At 39.4% G+C, this 27,632-nt stretch overlaps 1 protein-coding gene across 6 annotated transcripts in view; it reads left to right on the plus strand.

The window, feature by feature from the left end:
* Window positions 1–27,632, plus strand: part of Pak2 (p21 (RAC1) activated kinase 2) — a 69,978-nt gene that overhangs the window by 14,160 nt on the left and 28,186 nt on the right. For 3 of the 6 annotated variants that reach the window (XM_021255101.2, XM_004834705.3, XM_021255113.2), the window contains one exon: window positions 21,322–21,529. In XM_021255101.2, the coding sequence (XP_021110760.1) occupies window positions 21,343–21,529 (187 nt within the window). In that variant the 5' untranslated portion in view covers window positions 21,322–21,342. Of the gene's footprint in view, window positions 1–12,428; window positions 12,547–14,325; window positions 14,401–21,321; window positions 21,530–27,632 lie in introns of those variants that run through there. The other 3 variants (XM_013071961.3, XM_087187001.1, XM_013071966.3) reach the window with 3 other exon arrangements.

The following is a 27,632-nucleotide window of genomic DNA, read 5'->3' on the forward strand; positions in this document are numbered from 1 at the left end:
TGGTGCATGGTGGTTAGCATCTTTTCACGTGTTGCTTTTTCATCTGTATGTCATCTTTGCTGGGACATCTCAACAGATCTTTTGCCCTTTTTTTGGGGGGGGGGTACCGGAGATCGAACTTGAGACCTTATGCTTGCGAAGCAGGCAACAGAACCACTGAGCTAAATCCCTGGCCCTTTCCATTTTTCAATTAGGTTGTTGGTTTTCCTATGCTGAATTTTGAGAAATAGTTCTTGTTATTGGATGCTTGCAAATATTTTCTTCCATTTTGTGGCCTGTCTTCTCATTCTCTCATTTATTATGGGTTTTTTTGTTTATCATGTTTTGATGCAGTATTATTTGATGTTCATGTAAGTTCTCACTGATAAAAATCTTTCATATGGATTGTGCCTTAATTTTTCTTTTTTTTTTTTGGTACTGGGGATCGAACTGAGGACCTTGCACTTGTGAGGCAGGTGGCAGAACCACTGAGCTAAATGCCTGGCCCAGTTGTACCTTAATTTAAAAAATTTGTCCTGTTTCATATTTTCACATACTTCTTTTTTTTTTTTTTGGTACCGGGGATCGAACTCAGGTCCTTGCGCTTGCAAGGCAGGCTGCGGAACCACTGAGCTAAATCCCTGGTCCATTCACATACTTCTTAAACTCCTGTCTGTATTTTTTCTTTGTTCATTATGTCATCGAACTTCTATCTTCCTTTGCCATTTTGTTTTTGTTCTGTCTTTTTAAATTGCATGTGGTTTATTTTTTTGTCCAAAATGTATGCTGAAAACATTTATGCTTGTTGTAATGAATGTTTTCTTTCAAGGTTTGTTTATTTAATTCTTTATGTTTTCTGTTTATTGCTGCTGCTTTGTGTTTTTCAAAATTTTTGTTGAATGTGTATAACCTAAAATTACCATCTTACTTGTTTTCAAGTTGAGGTTCTTTGGCATTAAGTACAGTATGTTCTTGTGCAGCTGTTACCACCTTTCACCTGTAGGATGGTTTTTATCATCTCCAACTGAAGCCCTGGACTTGCCAAACTCTCACTGCCCATTTGTCCACAGCTTCGGCCTTCAGTCAGTCACCGCCTCTAGTCTACTTTCTGTCGTTGTGCATTTGCTTCATCACAGGGGGATCCGACAATATTTATCCTTTTGTGTCTGGGTTATTTCAGATAGCACACTGTTTGCAAGGCTCACCCTTAGTGTAGTGTGTATTAGTGCTTAATCCTTTGGCGGCTCAGTAATATTCCATTGTGTGTGTGTACGCTCACCATCTTGCTTAGTTGTTCCTCTGTTGATGTTTTCTGTTTTTGCTTTGCCAGTTATGTTTGGTTTGCTTATATTTGAAATACGTCCTGTTTTTAAAATACACTAGTGTGTGTTTGTTATTTGTTTTTTGAGATGGGGTCTCACTATGTACTGAGACTACCCTTGAACTTATTATGTAGCTCAGGCTGGCCTTGAACTTGTGGGGATCCTCCTGCTGCAGCCTCCTGGGTACTGGGATTACAGGTATGCACCACCATGCCCTGCTGCAGTTTAAATTTGTGTTCATCCTTTTAAAATTTACCCTCCTCCCTTTTCTTCTCAAACCACTCTAATTGCATCTTGTTCTTCTCTCTCCATATGTACATGTTGCATAGAGTTTGCCAAACAGTGTTTGGAAGTTTGGTCTCTGTCCCGATTTTTTTTTTTTTTTTTTTTTTTTTTTTTTTTTTGGTACCAGGGATTGAACTCAGGACCTTGCTCTTTCAAGGCAGGCACTGTGCTATTGAGCTAAATCCTCACACACACACACCCCTTTTGGAGATAGAGTCTGGCTATGTAATTCAGGCTGCCCTTGAACCCAGCAATCATCCTGCCTCAGCCTCCTGAGTACTAGGATTACAAGTGTGTGCCACCACACCTGGCTTGTTATGATTTATCTTGTATGGAAGGGTAATTTTTCCTCTTTGGTGCTGCTTTATTTTTGTTGGGATCAGTGTTTTGTTTATCACTGAATAGTAACATATCTGCTATACATTTGTGAAAAATCCTTGCCTCTGCAGTTGCCTGGGGTTCTGGATGTGCTCTGCCCAGGTGCAGTGCAGAGGGCTAAACACAGCCCCTAGCCTGCTTCCCAGTGATTAGTAGACAGGCATCTAACATGGCGAGAGCAGTGGGAATTTACCCGTGCCATTTCCATCTGTGTGCCACAGACCTGACATGGAATGTGAGCATCTTTGATTTCCAGGAGCCGCTCTGAGGACCCATCCTGGCCTACCCAGTGCCTCAGAAAGGGTTATGTCAGTCCCGGGGTTTCTGCCCTTTACAGCTCCTCCACCTTGAGTTTTGCAGGCACATGGGTACTTGCATGGTAGTTAGTGTGCGTAGAAAAATCAGAAAAGAAGGCTCGTGATCTCTGGCTGCCACAGGAACTGCCTCTACATAGCAAGGGGTGGCTGACAGGTTTCCTTCCTTAAGGCTGATTCTGGGTCTCTAAGTAAAGGGATGGCTAATGGAGAAGGGACAAAATATCTTACCTTCTTTTGGGCAGATGGTTGAAATTCATTTTATGAGGCAGCACATGGCTAGGTTGTGAGTTCTTTGTTGTTGTTGTTTTGTTTTTTGAAGCAAGGTCTTGCTATGTAGTTCAGATTAGCCTTGACCGTGTAGCCCTGGCTGGCCTCAAACTTGCAGGGATCCTTTATTTTGGAAGGCAGCTATGCTCACCACTATACCACCAATGCTTTTTTTTTTTTTTTTGGTACCGGGGATCAAACTCAGGACCTTGTGCTTGTGATGCAGGCACCGCAACTACTGAGCTAAATCTCTGGCCCTGCAGGGATCCTTTTGCCTCAGCTTCCCAAGTTCTGACTTTACAGGTTTGTGCCACCATGCCTGGCTCCTGGGTTGAGTTTTCTTTCAGCTACAGTTGAATGAGTTTATAGGTAGTGGAAATCCTTCAAAATCTGCTATAAATTGTCTTTATGGACTCCTGGCACAGACTACATGGATAACTTCTGATTTGATACCATTATTTACCAGGAAAGCCTTGTTTTGGGGGGAGGAGGCTTGATTAAGGAGACTGAATGCAGGGCAATGTGTGTGATGTTAAGCTTGTACTCAATCACTGAGCTACCTCTCCAGCCCTGTTCCAATTTTTTAAGGCATACATTATCATGTAAGTAATCAAATCAGTCTTCACCTTCATCTTTCAGTAAAAGATTTTACCTGAGATAACCACTTTGATAGAAACAAGATATCTTGTCCCAGTTTGGACCTCTTTGCTCTCTAGTGATGTTGAACACTTTCATATATTTTATTGTCACACCTGTCTCCCACTTCCCCCTTTCTCCATTTTGAATTGCCATGTGGGGTGTGTGGCCAAACTTAAAGAAGACTATACTTTGTTTCTTTTGACTACTCTTTGTGGTTGCTTGCCTACTCTCTCTGTTCCCACCTTCCAGGTGGTTTTGAAGCATTTTCTCAGCCTCACAATTTTATTTTCTTCATGCTTGGTCTTCTTTCTTTTCTTTTTAGTATGGTGATTGGGTGGAGGCCAAGAGGAAGAAGAAAGAAAGAAGACTCACATCTGAATTACAAAATTTCCTTACACTTGATGTTTCCTTTGTGTACAGGGACCTTCCTCTTTCTCTTTGCCTGGCAAATTCCTTCCCATCCCTTCAAAGGCCAGGTCTGATTTTCCTGCCTAGTTAATTTTTCATCAGTAGGCACCCTGGTCCACTTTCCATCATCGCTCATTGTTTCCTGTTGTCTCCCATATGAAGCTACAGTGTCCCAAGTTACTGTTTTCCTTTGTGAGCTCAAAACTAAGCGCCTGAGTTTGATTCCTGTGTGTGTGTGTGTGGCGGAGGGCATGACTGAAATGAAATCTTCTTTTGTTTGTTAGGTAGTTCAGGCTAACCCTGAACTCACTATGTAAGCCCAGGCTGGCCCTGAACTATCAGCGATCCTCCTGCCTCAGCCTCCTGAGAGCTGGGATTACAGATGTGAGCCACCACACCCCTCTAGATCTTGATCTCTTGTATCAGAGTACTTTAGGCATTTTAGGCACTACATAAATATTTGCGTGAATAAGGAGAGACTTAATATGAATTTTTACTATTTTTCTCAGAGATGTCATTTTCTTGCTTATGATAGTGTGAAAATAACAGATATTTCTGGGAAGTGGAATTGAATTTTTTGTTTTTGTTTTAGACTTTATTCTGATTTAAGATTTTGTTCATATGTATTTTTGTTTTATGTTTTTTGTAGTACTGGGGCTTGAACCCAGGGAACACTGCGCTGTATTCCCAGCCCTTTTTTATTTTTTGAGATAGACTCTTGCAAAGTTGCCCAGACTGGTTCCAACTTGCAGTCCCCCTGTTTCACCCTCCCAAGTAGCTGGTAATTACAAGCATGTGCCACCATGCTTTGTTTTGAGATTTTTGTAATGAAAGAGTGCTACTTTTACTTTAAGAATAATAAGCAGGCCTGGGATTTAGCTCAGTGGTTCCACCGCCTGCCTCAAGCAGAGTTCAACACCCCCCCCCAAAAAAAGGATAATAAGCACTGTTAGTTGTGGCTGCACACCTATAAGCCCAGCATTCTGGAGGCTGAGGCAGGACGATCACAGGAGGATTGATGCAAATTTGAGGCCAGCCTCAGCTACATAGTGAGTTCAAGGCCAGCCTGAACTGTGTAGTGAGACCTTGTCTCCAAAAAGAAATGAGAGAATAATAAAACACTTCAAAAACCAAAGCCTCAAACTTCCCAGTGCTCTCTGGTATCTGGCACCTGCAGCTTTTTTGGGCCCTTTGAGTGTATTTCATTTCTCAGTACTTGCCACCATATGGCCTCTAAGCTCCTTACTGTTGCAGGAGTGTCATGTTGCCTGGAGTCCCATTTTCTGGGTAGGAATATGATCTCTAACAAATGCTGAGAGATGCTGATATTAGAGATTGAGTAGTGAGCCTTTGGAGTCATGTCCTCATCCCATCTTGAACATGTGCCTAAAGTGTGAGGTTTCTGGCCACTGTGCTCTCTGTGGAGTCCACTTTTCTTACTTTTAACTGGCTCACATTCGCAGAGCATGTTACTTTTCCTACTTTTAATAAATGTAAAACCTTGTTACTTTCTGGGGAAAAAAAGTGAGGGTTCTGGATCTTTTTATCAGTTGTTAGGAGGAAGCTAATTATCTTAGCTTTCTAGAATAGTGACCTTAAACAAGATAAAGTTCTAAATGCATTTTCTGATTTTCCTGAGTCTTCACTTCCTAAAGAAGTAGAAAAACCTTTGCTTAATTCTGGTGCCATCACAGATAAAACCCTTTCATTCACCAGTTTATTCATTCAGCAGATAAATCCTGCCTACTTTGGCCTAGGCACAAAGCTAAGGGGTTGTAGCGTAACAAGCATAACAAGACCTTGTCTAAAAAAAAAAAAAGGATAATTTTTTTCTGAATTTTCTTTTTTTATTGAGAATAAATAATAGCTAGTCCACATTCACTTTTTAAGTAGTATTGCTTTAGATTGTTAAAGGGCTTTTTCATGCTTTGAACTCAAGGCAGTTGTTTGATTGTTAGATTTTTCTGCACTTCCTCCTCTGGCTTCCAGTCCTCATTTGTTGTTGAGGTGATCCTCCCTAAGCTGGTTGTATTGTACTGATGGTTAGAGGTACACTTTGCACAAAAGTTGGGTTTGTGACCAATGAGGGTAGCTTCTGACTCAGTTTCCCTGGGGTTAATGATCGTGGTGTGTATGTTGCATTGGGGAGTTCCTGCCAGGTTCCCAGAAGTGGAGTGGAGGTTTCCTGTAAAGCTGCTTACACCTCCAGCTGTGGCAGCCTGAAACACCAACCTAATTATGCTAATATTTGCAATAATTAGTCATCCTTATTCTGTGCCTTGGTGTTTGTGTTCACGTTCATGCAGTAGTAACTGGCCATCATGGATGCACACCCCTTGATGACTGGTGGCTGTGGGGAGTCTTTGAGCATGAGCAGTCCTTTGTCTCCTGCCTTAGGAGGTCTAGGAGGTGTGAGCCTGCTGGTGGGTGCTGCTTCTTGACCTTGAAACCTTGAATGTAAGAAGCTCTAAGGAATGTGTTCTTATGCTGTCCAAATTATTTATTCTTTGCTAGTGGGTCATTAGAAAGTGACTTTAAATTGTTTGTTATAGTGACTTTAAACCAATGAAGGTCTTTTTTTTGGGTACGGGCTATCAAACTTAGGACCTTGTGCTTGTGAGACAGGAGGCGGAACCACTGAGCTAAATCCCCGGCCCTAATGAAGGTCTTATAAGGTATTTATAGGTTAGTATTTGAAGTATGATCTGAAGCGTTTTTTGGTGCCACAGTATTAAAAGCGTTTTGTTGTATGTGTAGAAGTATGGAACATGTTACTTGCCAGCCAGTTAACTTGAAGAAAGAAAGATTGGAAGCCAGGTGACTGAAGTGAGTGGCATTAACTACCTTTTTTTTTTTTTAGGCAGGGTCTTTCTCTGTAATTCAGACTGGCCTTGAACTCATTACAGTCCTCCTGCCTCAGCCTCCCTAGTACTTACAGGTGTGCCCCACCATGTCTGGCTTAAGTACCTTATTGACAGATAGGATTGTCTCATTCCAGGTCCAATCAGGAAAGTGAAACCACACCATAACTTGAACAGGAAAGAATGATAGACTAACAAATTGAATCATGAGGGCCTCACTCATAATACGTAAATAGTCCATAAATAAGGAAAAACAAGGAAAGGACAAAAGAAAGGAGCAACTGCTACAAGGACTAGAGCTGAGAGAGCTCTCCCTCCCCGAAGGGCTGAGATCAGACCTTTTGGAGAGGGTGTGGTGATGGATCTCTAAATACTAGAGACACCTGCCATTTAGGGTTCTGTGTTGGTCAGAGTTGCTAGACATCTGCCCACTACGGTGCCAGAGAAAGCTGTTCATGAGTAGGTGCTGACTGCTGCAAAATTACCCAGGAAGAGTGGGGGTGGGAGGAGGCCACTGGCTGCTGGATCAGAGTTCCAGTTGACTCAGTGCCACTGGTCACCTTGTCCTGTTGGAGCTGGTACTGGAGGAACCAACCACCTGCCCATCTCGAGTCTAGTGACAAACTGGAACCAGGAAGCAACTCTTTTTCCTGAAATGTCTCTCCAGCGCCCTCTGTTGACAAAGTTTACTATTGTGTTCGCTAGAGCAGGAAAAGTATAGGCCCAGTTCCATTTTCAGAATAGGTAAAAAGGATGAATTTGAAATTGAGAGGCACTAGATCAGCAACCAGCATGGAAATGGTATTAAGTGTTGTAGGAGCTCAGAGAAGGGGTAGAGTATTGGTTATGACAGTAAAGGAAGTAGTATTTGAGAGAGCTTGTAACATGAGATCTTGATCTCTCTCTCTCTCTCTCTCTCTCTCTCTCTTTCTTTCTTGACACGGTCTCGCTCTGTAATTCAGACTGACCTTGAACTCCTCTGTAGCCCAGGCTAGCCCCAAATTTGATCCTCCTGCCTCAGCCTGCTGAGTCCTGGCATTACCAGCATGTGTCACCATGCCAGGTTCTAAGTTTTTTAAATGAAAGATGATACTCTGTTTTTTTCAATATAAAACAATGCATGCTCATTTTAGAATAAACTAGAATATAGACAAGTATGTTTGTCCATTGTCTGTTTTCAAAAGAAAGATTAAAAAAAGAAATTTACTCCTATTTTGTACAAACAGATCCAGTGTTAAGAGCTTGATAAAAGTGACCAAGTAGTGGATATAATAGGGAGGGAAAGTTTTTCATGATGATGCTTGCTGCTGATTTTGTATTTCCTTTTGCAGAAAAAAATTGACTTTGAAATGTAATGATGCTAATAAACTTTACAGATATTTTGACGAGCTTTCTACCTTTAGTGTTTAAACTAATGAAGTTTATTTGTGTAACTCTTTAACAAATTTGTCAAATAGGCAATAATAAACATTATTTTGGTGCTCTTCAAAAGAGTACTGTGGAGAGATTTTCTGATGGAATATTGTATCTTTGAAGCCCATCTGATTTTTCTTTTTTTTGGTACCGGGGATCGAACTTGGGGCCTTGCGCTTTCAAGGCAGGCGGCAGAACCACTGAGCTAAATCCCCAGCCCTGATTTTTCTTTTCTTTGCCCGAAGGTTTTCTTACGAATGTTCTTTAAAAAATGGTTGTAGGGCCGGGGATTTAGCTTAGTAGTGCCAACACCTGCCTTACAAGCACAAGGTCCTGAGTTCAATCGCCAGTACCAAAAAAACCCCCCAAAACCAAAAAGGGTTTTAGCTGGTGTGGTGGTGATCATACACATGAAAATATTCCTCAGAAGTTGTGGAAATATAAATTAGGACCATTACCAGATACCATTTTACTCCTCCTACATTGCCAAGAGTTAAGAAAGCAGATCAAAATAATAAAGTATTAGCAAGGAAAGAAAATCTTCTTACACTGGTGGCAGGAATCCATTAGAACCCTGTTTGTTTTTTCTTTTCTGCACTACTGGGGGTGGAACCCATGGGAATTCTACCACAGAGTACATCCCCAGCCCTTTAGCTCATTTTCTTTTGCTTTTGGAGACAGGGTCTTGGTAAACCCATCAAGCAGGGCTCAAATTTGTGACCCTCCTTCTTCAGTCTCCCTCAGGGCTGGTATTGCAGGTGTGCACCTGGCGCTCAGATTAGAACCCAGCTTTTTTCTTTTCTTTCTTTTTTTTTTTTTCTTTGAAACAAGGTCACTATATAGTTCTCATTGGCCATGAAGTCACTATGTAGCAGGGGGGTTGGGAGGGGCTGGCCTCTAACTCGCTAATACCCCTGCCTCAGCCTCCCAAATACAGCTTAGACCTCAGGGTGGTGTTAATGTTGTGCCTGCGTGAAACAGTTGCCCACAACAAGTAGATAGAGCAGATTGCAGAAATAGCAGGTAGATGAGGCTAAGAGGATCTGAAAAGATGCAAAAGGGGTGTAATATCTGGTATAGGGTCTGAGTTTTAGTTAAAATTTTTCACACCAAGGTGAGCAGTGCCATAGTATTCTTCTGGAGTGTCTTTGCGATCCCCTGGGCCATTGGTTTTCCTTATAAATTTAGAATCAATGGTCCAACTTTTCACAAAATCTTTTTGATATGTCCTGGACACAGCACAGACACCTAGCTCTAAAGGAAGACCATGGTTCATCATTAGGCTGTGATATATTTGATTATGTCTGTCTTTGTGAAGTGATGGCTGAGATTGAAAGCCAAAAAAAAAAAAAATCAGTGTAGACAGGATATGAGGATGGTGATGTTTGAGGTTTGAAAGTTTAGTACTGCCCATCATTGTGTTTCCCATTTCACAAATGTTTGTGATTAAGAATGTGAAATAAAGTATTTCTTTCATTTATGTGTATTGGTTTTTCAAATAGTTACTAAGTTTTTAGCACATGGTCACTAGTGAAGTTGTTCTAACCTAATGGCTAAGTAAATGAAACTTAGAAATTTCTGTTGGCCTAGAGGCACTATGATTTAATTACTGAGGTAGGAAAGGCAACATGAGTTGGTTATGGTGGTGCATGCATGTAATCCCAGCACTCAGGAGGCTGATACAGGAGGATTTTGATCAAAGTTCAAGGCCAGCCTCCACTTTGTAGTGAAACCTTGACTCAGGGAGGAAAGAAAAGAAAAGAAAAGAAACGAAACCCCAGGCCACCGACTGAAAATGTTTGGGAGCCTCTGTCCTAGGAACTTCATATGATATTACAAGGAATATCGTTTTTCTCTTTTACTTTTTGTCTAGTGTGTAAAAATTCAATTGTATTTTGTGTATGCCTCTGTCCTCCAACTTTGCATTTATCCAAATAATTTATTTGTAACTTGGCTTGCTTTTTTTTAATTGATACATTTTAGATATACCTTCATCATAACCATGATAGGGAGCCTTCATCCTAGGGAACTTGTACCTGTACATGATATATCTTGCTGCTGTTTTTTTTCCCATTCCTCTCCCCTCCCTTCAACCCCTCTTCCCCTGCTTATTTACAAAAGCTGTTTCCATTTTTCCCTTCTATTTTCTTTTTCTTGTTCCTTCCTTCCTTCTTCCATCCTCCCTCCCCCTCCCTTGTTCCCCTTCTCATTTGTCTTGCACTTTATGAGCAGTCATTGAATTTTTAATTTTTATTTTTTTAAGACAAAAGAATTAATGATTGCTGGAGATGTAGCTCAGAGGCACCATGCCTGCCTGGCAAGTGCAAGGTCCTCAGTTCAACTCCCAGTACCGGAAAAAAAAAGAATTAATAACTTTTTTTTAAGCACTGGAGATTGAACCCAGGGCCTTATGCCTGCTAGGCAAGTGCTCTACCGCTGAGCTACATCTCCACTCTTTTAATTTTTTGTTTATTTGTTTTGAGACACGGTCTTACTATGTAGCCCAGGGTGGCCTCAAACTTGCTGCAGTTCTCCTGTCTCAACCTCCTGAGTGGTAGGATTACAGGTGTGTGCCACCACACTCGACCTCTCTTTATTTTTTGAGTCTGTTTTGCTAAGTTCCTCAGGCTGGCCTGAAAGTTGAGAACGCAGAACAAAAGAATATGAGAATTCTCAGCCACTGCCAATTTACATTCAGCTTTGTTCAGTATTTTTGTCATCTAGTTTAGTTGTACAGCTAAACAAGGTTCAAATGTTATCTGCAAATGAGACATACAAGGATTGGTCTTACTGAACAGTGGATTGTTAGATTGGGTTTCTGTGGTACATTTAGTGTTCTGTTACAAGTGGTATTCATTTACTTTTGCTCATGATTTTATATAGTTTACAGAGTTGTATCAAATATACAAAACAAGATTATATTTGGAGAAGCCTGGTTTTTAACCTTGTCCTTCCATTTTGTCCCTCTCTCCCCTAAAATAACCATTAAATAAAACCATTAAATAACCATTAAATAAAAACTATAAGTCCTTATACTCCCACACAAATGATAACTATGGGTGGTAGTAATGGATGTATTGATGATAGTGCTGAACTTTATACAGTATATATCAAATCATGCATACCTTAAATATGTATAATTTTTGCCAGTTATACCTCAAACTAGAAAATCTTTATGATTTAATCTATCCTTTAAAAAAAATAATACACACATGTGTAGGTATGTGTATATTGATAATCCAGCTCCCTCATCCCCGCTGCCAGTAGGTGAACAATAGAACACCATACCTGTATCTCCCAACACCATCCTGTGTTTGCACCAAATAAACCAGATCATCCCTCTCTGGCAGTGTATGGAATGATTTTTCTTTGTTGTTTTTCTTTTGTGAGTGTGTGTGTGTGTGTGTGTGTGTGCGCCTGAGCTCTCGTTTGTTTTTATAGCTTCATAATACTTTAGTGTGTGATGTAGTGTAGTTACCTCAGCCAGTCTCCTACTATGACATTTGAGTTGCTCTCATAGTGCCTGGTGCATATGTTTTTTGTATTTTTGCCAGTGTATCTTTGGAATAGAGTCCCAGTAATAGGATATCTGGATCAAAGTGTATAATCTGTATTTTTCAGCACTACATTATACTGCTTTCATCTGAAAGGAAAATAAATCATAGACTGTTAAATCTAGCCTCACAGAATTTCAGGGGAGAATTCAGTATAACACCCTAACCATAATAGAAAAAGGAAAACAGTTTGCAAATACTTGATCACAATTACACTAAGTCATTAAGAAGTGATCAGAGGCTTGTGTCTATGGATTTGCTTGGCAGCTTCATACCTGTGGACTGCTGTTGGTGACTCAGAGTGAACACAGTATTTGTGATATGATCTTCTAAATGGTGAACAGACTTGGTAAAATCTTATTAACAAAGCAAAGTACAACCCCATCTTTGTTTACATGATAGTTGCATATCTGAAATTTTTGTTTGTTTGCTTTTTTGAAACAGGGTCTCACTATGTAGCCCAGGCTGGCCTTAAACTTGCAGTGATCGTCCTGCCTCAGTCTCCCTAGTGCTGGTATTACAGGGGTGTGCCACTGTGCCTGGCAAACTCAGTAATTTTAGTTTTCCTCTTTTTAATAGAAAAATTCAGACCTGTAAATGTTCCTAATTGCCTCACATTCTGCAGTGTTTTTCTTGTTGTGAAATATAGAGAACATAAAATATACCATTTTAGCCATCTTTAGGTGTGTAATTTAGTGTCCTTAGGTATATTTATAGCATTGTACAACCATCACCCCTATTTCCAGAAACTTTTCATGATTCCAAGAAGAAACACTATGTCCTTTAAACAAAAACTCATTTCATCTTTTCCCCCAGCCTCTCATAACCTACTGTACTTTGTGCAAGTTTTAACACATAGTTGTCTTTTTTTTTTAACTCATTCAATTCCAGGTACTTTCTAATAGGTTCTTAGAGGTATTTTTAAAATTCTAAAATGTAAGAGTTTTTCCCACTGATTATTTTTTTGGTATTGATTTCCAAATCAATTGATTTTTTTTCTTACAGAGTAATTCCAGTCTTTTGGGAAATTTTCTTTGCTTCAAAATGTATTATCTCTCAGCCTTAAAAGATAATTTGTTGGATCTTCATTTAGTGTGGGCAGCTTCCCCACAACATCCTAAAGGTACTCCACTGTTTGCTGATGTTCTTGTTGAAAGCACAAAGTGAGTTGCCGTTCAGTTGCTGCTTCTGTGAAGTTTGTCTTTTCTCCTTTGGGTAACCTTAAGAACTCTTTGTCTTTGATGTCTTAATGTCACTGTGATGTGTCTACTTGTGGATTACTTTTTTTTTTTTTTGAGACATGGTCTTGCTATGTAGTGCAGGCTGGCCTTGATGAACTCACTATGTATTCCAGGCTGGCCTTGAGTTCTCAGTGATTCTCCTGCCTCAGCCTCCCAAGTGCTGGGATTACAGGAATGATCTACCACATCCAGTTTGCATAGATTACTTTTTATCCTTCTTTGGTATATTAGATTTCTTCAGTTTAAGGATGTGTGTCCTTCATCTGGGAATTCTCCAGTTGTTAATTTATCTAGTGGACCAGTTCCTTGTTCATTCTGTCATCTTCTCTTTTGTATTTTCTGTGCTACATCCTAGACGCTTTCTTTAATATGTCTCTCAGTTCACTTAATTCTCTTTTGCTGTGTCTGTGTTGCTTTTTACTTTAAATGTTGAGTTTTAGTTTTCAGATATTGTTGTTTCTTTTGGGGGGTACTGGGGCTTGAACTTGGGACCTTGCGCTTGTGAGGCAGGCAGCGGAACCACTGAGGTAAATCTCTGGCCCCCCAATTTTTTTTTTTTTTTTGGTACTGGGGAATCAAACTCAGGTCCTTGGACTTGTGAGGCAGGCAGCAGAACCACTGAGCTAAATCCCTGGCCAATTGTTTCTTAATGGAAAGATCTGTATGGTGTTTTTCATTTAGGAGCATGATCTCAAGGTCTCTCCATTTAGCTATAAATGTCTGGTGCTTATCCTTCTTTACGGCAGAGTAGTACTCCATTGTTACATGGTGTTTTTCACATTTGTTCTTTTTCTGTTTTTATTTTCAGGCTTGTTGTACATGCTCTGTGTTAAATCACCTGTCTCACCAGTCTGCTTGGCTAGTTCTCAGTTATGGGCTTTAGTTTTCTGTTTGATGTTTTCTGATTTTTCACTGTGAGATGCTCCTTTCCCTTAGTTACCTCCCCGAGATCCTTCAGTCACTTGCTGGAGAATGCTACCAACATGAGATCACATTCAATTCAATCTGTGTGGAGGGTTTTTGTTTGTTTTTACCTTCTTGTTTTTCCCTTCTTTATTTGGACCTCATAGACAGGATGAATTCAGACCATAAAAATGTATTTTGTTTTTAGGATTTCTTGAATTTTTTGCCCTCTTTCACCATCACTAGGCTCATGCTTAAGGTTTTCTTTCCTTCTGCCCAGAGGGATTTTTTTTTTTTTTGTACAAGGCATCAAACTCGAGTTCTTGCGCTTGCGAGGCAGGCAGTGGAACCACTGAGCTAAATCCCTGGCCCAGGGTTATTTTTCATTTCACATTAGAGTCCAGCCTCTTAGGTTCTAGCTTTATGTGTGAGGGATTCCTATTAGACTTTCCAGCTTAGGCAGACTGGGTTTTATCACCTGTCCTCTGTGCCAGCCATCAAAGGGGAAGCATAAAGTCTCCGTGATTTCATCAAAGTCCTTGAAAATAACTGGATTACTAAATGTCTTAACTCGTTTGAGTTTCTGCTTTCACTTTGCTTTGGGCTCCGTGAAACCATACTCTCATTTTACTAGCTCTCATATATTTTTAAAGATTTGGTAAGTTATCCAATCTTTTGAGTTTGAAGCATAGTTTCATTTTTCTTTATGTTTTAATTAGTCCTGATTGTGCTGTCTCCTTTTCCTCTTTCCTTGCTAGCTTTGCTACCAGTGGGCCTGAAGTTACTGTATAGCCATTGCCACCAGGTGAAAACACCCTTTCCTTCTGTTTATGGTGGGTACTGTCATCTTCAGGTGATTTGGGGGTATTTTCATTGATGCTTTTGTAGTTTATTGATTGTCAGAGATCTTGTTGTGTTACTACATAAGGTACTGAGAAATTAAAGTTTACTTGTATAAAATGTAAGTAAAAATATAAATCAAAACTGTGCTAGGCCAGGGATTTAGCTCAGTGGTTCCGGTGTCAGCCTCCCAAGCGCAAGGTCCCAAGTTCGATCCCTGGTACCAAAAAAAAACCAAAAAAAACTGTGCTTTTGAAATCACATTTTTTGCTGGGCAAGGTGGTACACACTCCTGTAATTCCATCACTTGGGAGGCGGAGGCAGGAGAATCTCGAGTTCCAGGCCAGCCTGGGTTACATAGTGAGCCCAGCCTGCTGTTACAGAGCAAAATCCTGTCTCAAAATAAACAGACAACTCCCCCAAAAACGTGTTTTTTGAAAGTATATGATTTATGGGCCAGGGATTTAGCTCAGTGGTTTCGCCACCTGCTGCGCAAGCTCAAGGACCCAAGTTCGATCCCCGGTACAAAAAAAAAAAAGCATATGATATATACTTGATCCATAGTTGATCCTAGTAGATTATAATAAATTTAGTAATTTCCATGAGTTGGACTGACTGGTTCCAGGCACCACTACTTTTTTCATTTCTGCTGTATATTTAGCTACTCCTAGCCTCCTGCTTAGACAATTGAGGAATTGTTTGTGTTTGAGTCGTGTCACAGTTAAACAATGGGCCTGTTAGAAGAGTACAGTGTGTTTTGGACATACTTTCTGTTTCGCCTACTTGTTTGTTACTGAAAAGTAGCAAAAAGTGTTTGAACAGATTTGGAGAGAGGAACTACTTATTTGCTGAGTTTTTTAATAAAATATTTTTGAGTAGTAGTAGAGCTAAATGAGGTATTTTGTCATGAATTATTTTTGTATTGTTCCCGGTAAAATATAAGATAAACATAAAGAACCTTATCATAACCTTCTTTGGCACTTTCCAGGCATTTGACTCTTGTCAGTCTAAGCAGTGTACACACACAAAATTGCTTTATGGGGAGAGAAGACTGAGTGCATAACTCAGCTGTGACAGGAAAGCACCATACAAGTCTTTCCAAAGATATTTTTGTTAATATAAGGTAATTTATATGTTGTCTAGTGAAATATGGATTGATAAAAGAACTAGTAAATTCAGGAGTAGTAATTTCTTTGGGAACAGAGTATGGTACTGTGAATTGTCTGATACATGTGAGGTCCCTGTCTTTGGGTTGCTTGAGGTCTGGGGCAGGAAAAAATAATAGCTAATGATGTGCAGTTATAATCTAATGCCAAAGAATGGTCTGAGCACTGCCTTAGCATAAGTAAGATAAAAGAGTATGAAGCTAAGAGTTAGGACACTCAAATTTTGGTCCTACTAATTAATTAGCTCTGTTTGATTTCAGGCAAACCAGTTACTTTTTGGTGGGTCGGTTTTTTCACTTAAACCCATAAGGAAGATTTAGCAGATAAATTCTAATCATTTGTGATTTTTTTTTTTGGTACCGGGGATTGAATTTGGGTCCTTGCGCTTGCGCAGCAGGCAGCGAAACCACTGAGCTAATCCCCCAGCCCCTCATTTGTGATTTTAATACTTCCTGAATTAATTTGCTGGTATAACTCAAGTTTAGAGGACTTGAGTGATCACTGAGTAGGAATAGAGAGAAATGACCTTACATAGGAAATCACTTTTATGGAGCCTGGAAAGATTTGTTTGGGTAGATTAAAAAATGGAGAAAAATTAAGAACAGAGAAGTAAATGCACACAAATGATTGAGGCCAGGAAAGTGTTTGGCATAGTTGGGGAACCTGAAGCATAGGACTGTGGTGCATTCGTGAGAGATGAGATTGACTCAGTAGTTTGGAATTGAGTGGCCCTAAATGCCAGAGTTTATCCTCAGCCTGTAAGTTAATGGGCAGCTGGTGAGGGAGGTGTAGCCAGGGAGTGATATCATGTGTTATTTTTAGCTTTGTCCATGGTAAAGAATGTTTCATCAATTCCAACTTCTTTTTTTTCTAAACAAAACACTCGGTACTTTAGGAAGGTAGCTAGAGCATCTTCTAAATTCCCCAGTCCACAGCTGAAGACAGAGACTAAGTTAGAGAAATCCTGAAATGAATTCCCAGCTAAGCTGGCGGCAGAGGCATTAGTATTGCATCCAGGATTGCTCTTGTCTTTAGTATTCACTTATGTGGCATGGTACTTAGAACCATGCCATCCCGTTTGTCATCTTGAGTAATTTTACTAGGAACATCTATGACTTGTGCTTAATACTAAATTTGAGTTTTGTTTAGGCAAATATTGATGTAAAGGTAAGATGTAATGCCGTTTCATTGGCACACAGCTAATTCAACTTTATAGTTAACAAAAAGTTCTGAAACAAATAATGCCTTGGTTCCTTTTTAGTTTTGTTGACTGAATCTGTGCAGACAATTAAAATTGAGCAGAAGAAAAAATTTTTATAATGACCAAAGTGTAAGGAAAGGCTGTGTTCTGAAAGTTTCTGGGTAAGTCATGGGCTTAGAAGTGTTGCTTCACATGTAAACAGCATTTAGTGTCTGGCTAACCCACAGAAGCCTGATCCTGTAATGGAAAGCAGTGTGGTAAAAGAATTGCACATGTATATGTTTTCAACCGTGTGACTATGAATAGATTTTTGTATCCTAGGTTGGAAATTTTGGTATTGATTACTTTTTCCCATGTTAAAATGTGTAGAGTATGGGATGAAATGAATGTGGATCTTCTGCCACTTAGTACATCAAAAAAAATTAGGGGTCTGTCAGTGACATTAATGAATGTGATTTTATTGCAAATGAAACGTGTCAATATTTGGAATATGTTCAAACTCCAGTGAGCCAATATTTTCCAAAGATCCAGTTGATGACATCATAAATTTTATGCATAAAAGATCCATTCACAGATGAAAATCAGTGGGTTAACTGTACAGAAAGTTCATTGCTGTAGTTTCAGATTCCACAACTAATCTTTAGGAAGGTCAGGTTTGGTGTAATACCAAAGAAGAGTAAAGTATTCCTCCCAGGGGAGAGAAAGGGGATGAAAAAAGAATTAAGATGTGTTATGTGCACGTACCAGTTCCCCATGTTGAATGTAGTCAGTACTGCAAACTTACTAATAGAAAATTTTAAAATATTCCTCCCTTTTCAGTTACAAAGCTATGTAAGACTAGATTTTTTTTATCTACTAGTCTTAACTAAGATATAAAAAAGATTTGCAGAAATGTTAAATAATACTGACTGAGTTGAAAAATGTTTTTCATTAAGATGTTAACATTTATGTTAATATGTAATGAATAGGTTTTATTGTTTTTAGGTGAATTAGATATTTAAATATCTTGTTTTAACTTTTCATGTAGTAAATATAAATTGGTATAATCCTTATTAAGCAAAAATTCTTTGGATTCCTTAATAATTTTTTAGTATAAAGGGGTATTGAAGCTAAAATGTTTTGAGAATTGCTAAGAAACCAAATGACTTTAATAAGCAAGTATTGAGAACACTCCTGTTTTTTTTTTTTTTTTTTGGTACCGGAGATCGAACTCGGGACCTTGTGCTTGGGAGGCAGGCAGCAGAACCACTGAGCTAAATCCCCAGCCCACAAGTATTGAGAACAGATGTCGATAAAAGTTAGGCCTAGCCTAATCTGAAGAAGTGTAGTGTTTGTCTTTTTCACTGGATTATGAACTCAGAAGACCTAGGTCAATGGTGGCAAATCTATGCCATGAGTGTTAATTTATTTTTCTTTTAAGACAAAAGATGTTGACGTATGAGGATTTTTTTCCTAAAATAAAACCTCAGTATTCAGGTTTAATTACAGCGTTGGAACTTTGCTATAAATAAGTGGGTTTTGGGTTGCAGTTTGGGCACTCTTTCCAAAAAGTTTGCCACCATTGGCCTAGGTCATTTTTATTTTCTCCATTGTCTAGAGTAGAGTCTTAAATCTTTATTAGCTCATTTAATCTTTATGGGGTAGATCTTACTTTTTTACAGCAATGCGACTTAGCCTAAAATGTACATGTTGGTGGTTTTAGTGTACAGACATTCCTCATTTAACAACTGAAGTTTTGTTGCTATGACTAGGTCATTAAATGAATAGGTTGCTAAATGAGGAAATTTGTATTGTATGTACAATTACAATATTCAGAACAAAGAAATGGTCAAAGGAAACCCCACTTGCTGACTTTGCTTTTATTTCCATAACTCTTATATGCAGTACTGTAATATATAACAACATAAAACTATAGTACTGGACTGTACAGTACAATCGGCCAAAATTACAGTACTGCAGGAAAAAAAGGCATTGAGGCTCAATAAACAGGATGTACAGAACTGTACCAAAAAAAGAAAGATTGTAAATCTGAGCAGCGATTATAAATCCGAGTAGTCATTAACTAGGTAGATCATTGAACAAGGAATATCTGTATTGATTTTTTTTTTTTGGTACTGGGGATCAAACTCAGGACCTTGCGCTTGCGAGGCAGGCAGCGTCACCACTGAGCTAAATCCCGGGCCATCTGTATTGATTTTTTAAAGCTACAGCTCTAATGATAGTGATTAAATTAAAAACTATTATTTGGCCACAGATAACCACTGTTAATACAGTATTTTGATGTGTTTCTCTTTATAAAGTGTATATAAGTGTATTTTTGAAACTTTGTTATCCTAATTTTTAATTTGATATGCATAGATAGGGATCCTTCCTGATGTAACCAAAATCTGAGCATTTTAACTTTATCTGCCTTTTCTGTTGTAACTGGTGATTAAGAAGAAAGTGAATGCCTCTAGCGTTAATCTTTGTCTTGGTGTTATGGTCACATTAGGACCTGAACATCTGGGCTGGAGATGATGTAGCTCAGTGGTAGAGCACTTGCCTAGGAGACCCTAGTTTTGAACTCCAGCACTGAAGAGCAAAAAGCAAAAAAGACTTGGTTTATCCATTCATCTTTGCAATACTGTGATCAAGCCTTTTTTTTTTCCCCTTCTGGTTTTTGTTTTGTGGGGGTTTTTCTGTTGTTGTTGTTGTTTTAGACAAAGTCTCACTGTGTAACCCAGGCTGGTCTTGAACTCAACCATCCTCCTACCTCAGCCTCCCAAGTGCTGGAGTTACAGGCGATCATCACCACACCTGGTTCTTTCTTCCATCTAGGAAGATTGGTCCCCTCTGGTGCTGCACACACTCGTAGCAGCTATAGTCAGGAATAGCCAGTTGTGTCCTGTTCACATTCTTTCCAGAAACAAACCCAGCTCCCTAAGATGGAAGCAGCTGGTTTGGGAATAATCTGGGGTGCTGCCTCTGCTACCTTAGATCCCTCCCGCTTTGTTTTCTTAGGCAGGCAGTCTTACCCACATGCAGATACAGATCTTTTCTACTCCCTTTTGCAGCTCTTCTCTAGCTTATTACCCCCAGAACTGTGTGTATTTTTTTTCTTGTTTACTTTCATTCTTCCTTTTTTACAGGCTGAAAAATAGTTGTCTTTTTGGCAGATGAAATATGCCTAAGTGGTGAACTAGCACTGGTAGTGCTTGTGACAAACTGTCTAGGAAAAGAAAGCTGTTAAGACTTGGAGTGGAGGGCTGGGCATTTAGCTCAGTGGGTTCCGGCGCCTGCCTCGCAAGCACAAGGTCCTGAGTTCGATCCCTGGTACCAAAAAAAAAAAGACTTGGAGTGGAATTAAGTATAATAATCTCTTTATCCCTCAGTTCTTTTCAAACTGTATCTTTCTTCAGGTACTATTCTTTTAAACTAAAACAATAAAGATTTAAAAAATTTTTCTCGAAATGCAGTTAGAACATTCTTTTCATTGTATGTATACATATTATGTATATATACATACTTATGTACAAAGTTCTGTTCACTCAAATATATTAAATAATCTTATGATCAAGACCCAGTTATCAATTAAAACCATGGTTAGTCAGAACATACTTTTGTATCAGAACTCATATGTAAGTTACCCTTTACTGCTAATTTTAAGTGTGTGTAATACACTTTTAAAAAGACAAGCTCTAGTTCTGTAAGTATATGTAGAAAAGGTTTAAATTTCTACCAGATTAGCCACATGGGTAAGAGGTCATCTCATTTCCTGGACAGGGAATTGCAGGTGACAGAACCTTGGGGTCCTGGCCATACTCTGGATTTATCTGTGTGCCCAGATTGATCATGCTCCATGTGACCGTCAGCATGACTCGACAGTCACAGACAGCTGGACAGATGAGAATGTGTTTTCAGGGAGACTAAATACTGCATCAGTGGCACATTATTTCAGGGAAGTTTATTGGAAGGCTCCTTTTTGATCAGTCACGGGGGGGTGTGGGTTGATGGAGTTCAGAGCCAAGCAGCCATCTCTGCTCCTCGAGATGGAACCATCTGAGATACTCAATGATTTGCTGGTTTGGGACATAGTCTTCCTCTTTGAAAGGCACTTTTTTTTTTTGGTACTGGGGATCGAACTTGGGACCTTGCGCTTTCAAGGCAAGCGCTGGAACCACTGAGCTAAATCCCCGGCCCCATGGTACTCTTTTCTTGAGACACCATGATGTCTGTCTTTTTGTTTAATGGCCTCAGTTGACTAGGTGAATTGCTTTTGATGTGTTAATGTAATCATGCTTTCTGCTTTGCTTTTCACATTCCCACCACCAACCCTGTACTAATTTTGTTGAGGGAAATTTCCTTTGTTGAGAAAGATCACATTTGTCACATCTCTCATTCAGTGAGTTTTCCAAATTTTGCCAGTGTCACTCTAAAAGGGTAACATTTTAAAATTTGGAATTTTGTGTGCAGAAGTAGCTGTTACTATTTTGTGTTTGTCTGTACTGTTTTATATCTCATTATTAATGCTATGTTTTGCTTTTTTTTTTTTTTTTTCCTCTTTTCAGACCATTTCCTAATCCTGAATCATGTCTGATAACGGAGAACTAGAAGACAAGCCCCCAGCACCTCCCGTGCGAATGAGCAGTACCATCTTTAGCACTGGAGGCAAAGATCCTTTGTCAGCCAATCACAGTTTGAAACCCTTGCCCTCTGTTCCAGAGGAAAAAAAGCCCAGGAATAAAATCATCTCTATATTCTCAGGCACGGAGAAAGGTAAAAAACTCCGATGGTCTCAGTAATCTTGGTGTTGGCTTGTTACTTTATGGTATCCACGTTGATGTTTTTTACTGTGAGAACACACACAAATCCAAGAAAACAGTTGATGTTGTCCTCATCTGCATGTTCTGAGATCCCAGGTCATGGTTTACAGATTCTTGACATTAATGGAATTTGTGATGGCTTAGTCCATTCTGGGTCGGTCAATAAAATATCTGGGGCTGGGTACTTTATTTAAAAACGAGGTTTATTTAATGATTCTTGTGGCCTGAAAGTCCACACACCATGACCCTGGAAGCATCCCAACCTGGCAGAGAATGAGGACGTGTATGTGCACATACATGTGTGCATGAAGAGGCAGGAGCGTGGAGACCTCCCGCTCAGGAATGAACACACTCCCTGAGTCCAGCACAGTCTGTTCGCGACCCTATCCCCTCATGCTAGGGCCCACCTCCTAAAGGTCCAGCCACCTTCCAGTACTGTTAACGGGGGCCCAATCCTAGCACAGGAACCTTTGGGGGAGAAAGTGTGCCTACACCACATCTGTGATATCTGAGGAAACCTGCTATCATAAGGATAGTAACATAGGTGCCACAGTACAGTCTGTAACCTCTGAGGCCAGCTGTGCTTCAGAATTGAGATGTTTGATTTTTGATTAGTAATGCTATCTATCATATATTCTATGATGTCCTCAGAGGCTCTGAGGCACTGTCAATAACCAACATATTGATATGTCTTCAGGAAAATGTATGTCTAGTCCAGTGTTTCTCAATCTTGGCACTGTTGGCCTTTTGGGCCAAATAATTTGAGGTTGCAGAAATTTTTCCCTGTGCATTATTGGATGTTAGCAGCATTCCTGGATTTTACACACTAGATGTCAGTACCACCTTCCTTGGTGTGACAATCAAAAATGTCCCCAGACATTTCCAGATATCCCTTGGGGGTCAAAATCAGCTCCAGTTAAAAATAGCTGGTTATGTCACACAAAGTAAGATGAAGGCTAGAAATGTTCTCATATAAGTTGAAGTCACTAAATTAGTTCTGGTGTCAAATTTAAGGAAAAAACTTTAGCTTTTCAGAGCTTTTTGGTTTTTAAAATTGCATAAGGAATTGTGAACCAGAAGATTTTTAGAATAAGATAAAGGATTCATTAGATTTAACTGTATTTTTAGCATGAAAATGTGGCTCTGATAGATGCTAATAGATATAAACAGAGATAAAGATACATCTCCTTGGCCAGGGATTTAGCTCTGTGGCTCCGCTCCTGCCTCACCAAATGTAAGGTCCTGAGTTCAATCACCTGTACAGCAAAAAAAGAAAAAAAAAAAAGATACATCTCCTCAGATGAAAGAATGATGCTTTATACATTATAATGTTTTTTCTTTTTTTATGTACATGATAATGTGTAACTCACATTTAATTTAAGTTTATATAATCAGTGAAAATCTGAGTTAATATTAATAAAGAATCAAATTTTAATAGGGTGTGATGGCACATGCCCTCTAATCCCAGAATTTTGGGAGGCTGAGGCAAGAGGATAGTGCGCTCCATCCAGCACACAGCCTGAGCAGTTCAGCAACTTAGGAAGACCTTGTCTCAACACTTTAAAAATTAATTATTTTTCAAAGAGGGTTTAAGAGTATAAGTATAGTTCAGGGTAAAGGCTGTGGGTTCAATCCCTAGTGCTAGGGGAAAAAAACCAAAAAAAATCCAATCTTGGAGAATTTAGATTTGCAGACAGGGCATACTCATTAAACAGTTGGAAGCCTGTTCATTTTATTGTGTATCACTCACTTATTTCTGATTTTGCTTTTATTAACATTTAATGTGTCGGGTGTGGTGGCTGCATGCTCTTGCAATCTGAGGAGGCTGAGGGAGGAGGATCTCAAGTTCAGGGCAACTTAGACCCTGTCTCAAAATTTAAAAATAGCTGGGGTTGTAGGTCAGCACTCCTTGGGTTCAATCTTTAGTAAACAGGGGGAAAAAAGATTTCATGTGAGGATCCCAGGGATGTAGTTCTGTGGTACATTGCATGCGGCCCTGATTTGATCCAGTGAGGGCAGAGGTGTGGGAACAGAGATTTCATGTGAGGTTGTATGAAGAACCTAGTGAAACTGTTGTTAAAGTTTATTTAACAGTGTGACCTGGTGTGCATTTGGTAGGTTTTTGATTAAAAAAAAAAAAGTACTTCAGCTGGATTAGGTGAAGGATCACATTTTCTTCCTCATTCCTTTGTTGATGAATTCGTGGGTTATTTCCATTTCTTGGCTATTGTGAATAGTGCTGTAATAAATAAGAGAATGTAGTTTTCTCTGACATACTTCCCCTTGACTACATACCTAATGGTGAGATTGCTGGGTTATGCATTAGTTCTGTTTTTGTTTTTGTACCAGGGGTCGAACTTGGGACCTTGCATTTGCCTGGCAGGCGTCAGAACCACTGAGCTAAATCCCTGGCCCTTTTTTTTTTTTTTTGAGGCACCTTGATACAGTTCTCTATAATGGCTATTAACTTATATTTGACTTTTTGTTAATAACCATTATGACTGGAGTGAAATGATATCTCATTGTGTTTTTTATTTGTATTTACCTGATGATTAACACGATTAAACATTTTTCAAATGCTTGTTGGCCTAGTTTATGTCTTCAGAGAAAAAATTTTTCAGATCACTTGCAGTTTAGGTATCTTTTTGCTTTTGAGCTCCTTATAGGTGCTGAATATTAATCTTTTATTGGATGAATACTTAGCACATATTTTTGCCCCTTCTGCAGTTTTTCTTACTCTAATGATTGTTTCCTTTGCTGTGCAGAGGATTTTTAGGTCGCTATAATCTCATAACAACTTTTATGACAACATGACCAAACAAATCTTTTTGCTTGCCCGCTAATATGTATTGTTACACACTGTGAGTCATCAGAAATATGGTGATAAGCAAAGCAGGTGATGTCCCTCCCCTCATGATACCAACCAAAAACAATTCTATAGTGTGTAATTACAGACTATGCCAAGTGACACAGTGTTAGGGTAAGAGGTCTGCCTAATCTGGAGTATTTGAGAAGACTTCTCAAGGAGGTGAACATAGAGCTGAAGACTAAAGGGTAGGTAACTGGAACAGCATTGAAAAAGTGAGTTCCAAGTCTAGAAAATAGCTGGTCTCAGTGGCTGAGCCCTAAGAAGGGCTGGAGCACACCGATGAGTGGAGTGCAGCCCTGTGTGATTGGAAAGCAGTGAGGGCGGCAGGCTGGAAGTGGCATTGAGACATCAGAGAGGCCAAGGAGACCGCAGAGACCGGTCACAGGGGCTTTCTTTGTATTCTATGGTACAGAGATCAAATTTTATCCTGTTTCCTGGGGAACTATTACAGAATTTAGACAGGAGAAGTCCTGGTTGCATTTCTGTTTGGTAGGAGAGATTGGTAGCTTTATAGAACCAAACGTTTTGTTGAAGGTCTGAGATTGAAGTTAAAGACCAGTTAGGAGGCTTTTATAGTAGCCCAGGTGAGAAATAGCTTAGCCAGTCTAGTAGTTTCAGTAATGAAAATGACAGTGAGGCATTGCCTTGGCTGGCTTTCTAAGCTCTATTCAGATAGCTAGTGTTGTTGAGGGCCTAATATTTATCAACTAAAGCGGCTTTCATGTCTAATTCTGCAACCTGTTTCCACCTTCACTTCTGGTTATGAAAATGATAGATTTAGATCTTTAAATGTCCTTTCTTGTTCAGAAATCTAATTCTAACATTAATATTAGTGATACTGGCTCCTACTTCTCTTCCTGTTTCTTAAAGAGTGCTCTGTGTAATAGAACAAATTTAGAGTCACCAATTTGAAGCTAAGAAGAGCAAAGTGGTATGGTTACTGATTGTTAGAGTAGAAACAAATACAGTGTGGGTTTTCTTAACCTCAGAGTATAACTCAAATGTAGCCTACAAGGTGGTAGCCCGAAAGGATGTGATAGTAGCCTATGTAAAGCAACTTCTGTCCACATATGGCTCAGGTTCTCTACCTCTTGGCTGAAGGCTGCTATCTGCCCTGCTGCTTTTGTTTTGGTACCAGGGATCAAACTCAGGACCTTGCACTTGCAAGCAGACAGCGGAACCACTGAGCTAAATCCCCAGCCCTACTGCTTTTGTTTTGTTGTTTAATGAAGTCACGTCTCAGATTCTTTTGTCTTTCCCCTTTGGGACACTAATAAGTTGTTCATCTTATTAAAAGAAGTTTCCTTCTATGTTCCCTTACATCCCTTCAAGTGAGCCAGTTGCCTGGTAGATATATGGTAGATGATTATGTTTGATAAAGAATAGGAAGTTGACTCACTTTTGTTTTATGAAACATTAACAGATTTTCTGTCCAAAGCTAAGTTGTCTACATAAAGTTATTTTTGTTCATCTTTTAATTCTTGGTTTCTAGAGTTATGTAGCCAGTTTATATAGTAGTACCTTTCCAGCACATTTTTCAGTTTGAGACTTGGTTTAATATCTTTGCTTTATTTACATACTGTTTCTACTATCTCTTACCCCTCCTGCTGGGACTAGTAAAAACATAGGAGGTATTTGTGAAAAACAAAGGCATTTAAACAAATTCTGGGGATACTGTGTATTCTCTGGAGTTGTCAGTCGTTTTCATGTTCTGTAACTTTTTTATTCTATATCCCTAACACATACAAAACTTTAATATTTATCTCTAAACTCTTAACATTGCTAAGTTCAAGAACATGGCTACATTTTAGCCACTAGAGGGACCAGAGATTGATTCACTTGCTAGATAACTTGTCTTTCCGCGTACCTGTTTGCTATTTTTTTTTTTTTTTTTTTTTTTTTTTGGTTACTTCAGATTGGATTTTCTCTGTGTCAGGAAATACAGCCCTCAACAGTAACTGGGCTTTATTTCTTATAATTTTAATAACCAGAGATAGGCTGATTTCTCAGGGTGCCAAGACTGGCTTAGATTGGATGCAACCCCTGGAGAAGTTGGTCAGTAACGTGGGGCACCTGTGGATGACCTGGCTTGAGTTAAGCGCCCCTCCTTGGGACAGTCATCTGTGATCAGGGTCAGGTATGAAAATGGCATTTTTCACAAGGACCCAAGTTTGATCCCCAGTACCAAAAAAAAAAAAAGGCATTTTTCCCAACCATGTGCATAGAGAAAGGTGGAGGAAGTTCCCAGAGATGAGATTCCAAACACATTTTCTAAAAAGAAGAAAATATTTTCATCGTACAAGAAATTATGTGCTTTTCTGTCAGCTGTAAAAGAACAGTACACAAACTATTAGTTTATCATTAGTTGACAAATATTTCCTCCTATCTGCAGTATACTGATTTAGAAGCCAAGGGACACAAAGAGAAGTAGAGGGCATGACCTTGATTACACAGTATGGTGGAAAATCAGAGGTTGGTTATGATAGATGTAATGGTGTGTTTCCATAAAGACAGCAGAACTATATAGGCCAGCAGTTGCCTTCTCTCTGTTTCTTTCCATGGGCGGTGTGCCCTGCCATCTTCCCACAGTCACATGTCCTGTCTGTGCCTAAAAGTAGAGAAAAGATGACATGTGAGCACAAATCTGTTGTCACTTGGCAAAAAGTAATACTACTTCCTAACGCAAGGTCAGTTGTAGTTCTGTAAATAAAGAACAGCATGCAGTACCATTTCCAACTTTGTATGTCAAACAGCATGATATTTAACTGTTTTCTTTTCTTTTCTTTCTTTTTGGTACCGGGGATCGAACTTGGGTCCTTGTCCTTGCGCAGCAGGTGGCGAAACCACTGAGCTAAATCCCTGGCCCTTTAACTGTTTTCTAATGAGAGTATTCCAATTAAACATATTTATTACATGTCTCCATTTGCTTTTCCTCCTGACTCAATCAAAATGATAGTAAATAAAACAATTTTTTTTTATTCTTACAAAGGCACAGAGAATAGGAGAGGAGAGAATAGGGTATAAGAGTTCTCAAAATACATTTGCAAGATTGGGGTGGGGGGGAAAGGGCCCCTGGCTAAGCCAAACAGAGAAAGACATCATCTAGCGTTTGCAGAGGACAATGTCTGTTGTAGGTGAACCAGTTTCGCTTCTAAATATCCCAGCGGCTCAGAATTTAGAGGCACAC

This window comes from Heterocephalus glaber, unplaced genomic scaffold, assembly GCF_053883595.1.
Source record: "Heterocephalus glaber isolate CG9 unplaced genomic scaffold, H.glaber_assembly_v1.0 deba00001504, whole genome shotgun sequence".
In the NCBI taxonomy this organism is placed as follows: Eukaryota; Metazoa; Chordata; class Mammalia; order Rodentia; family Bathyergidae; genus Heterocephalus; species Heterocephalus glaber.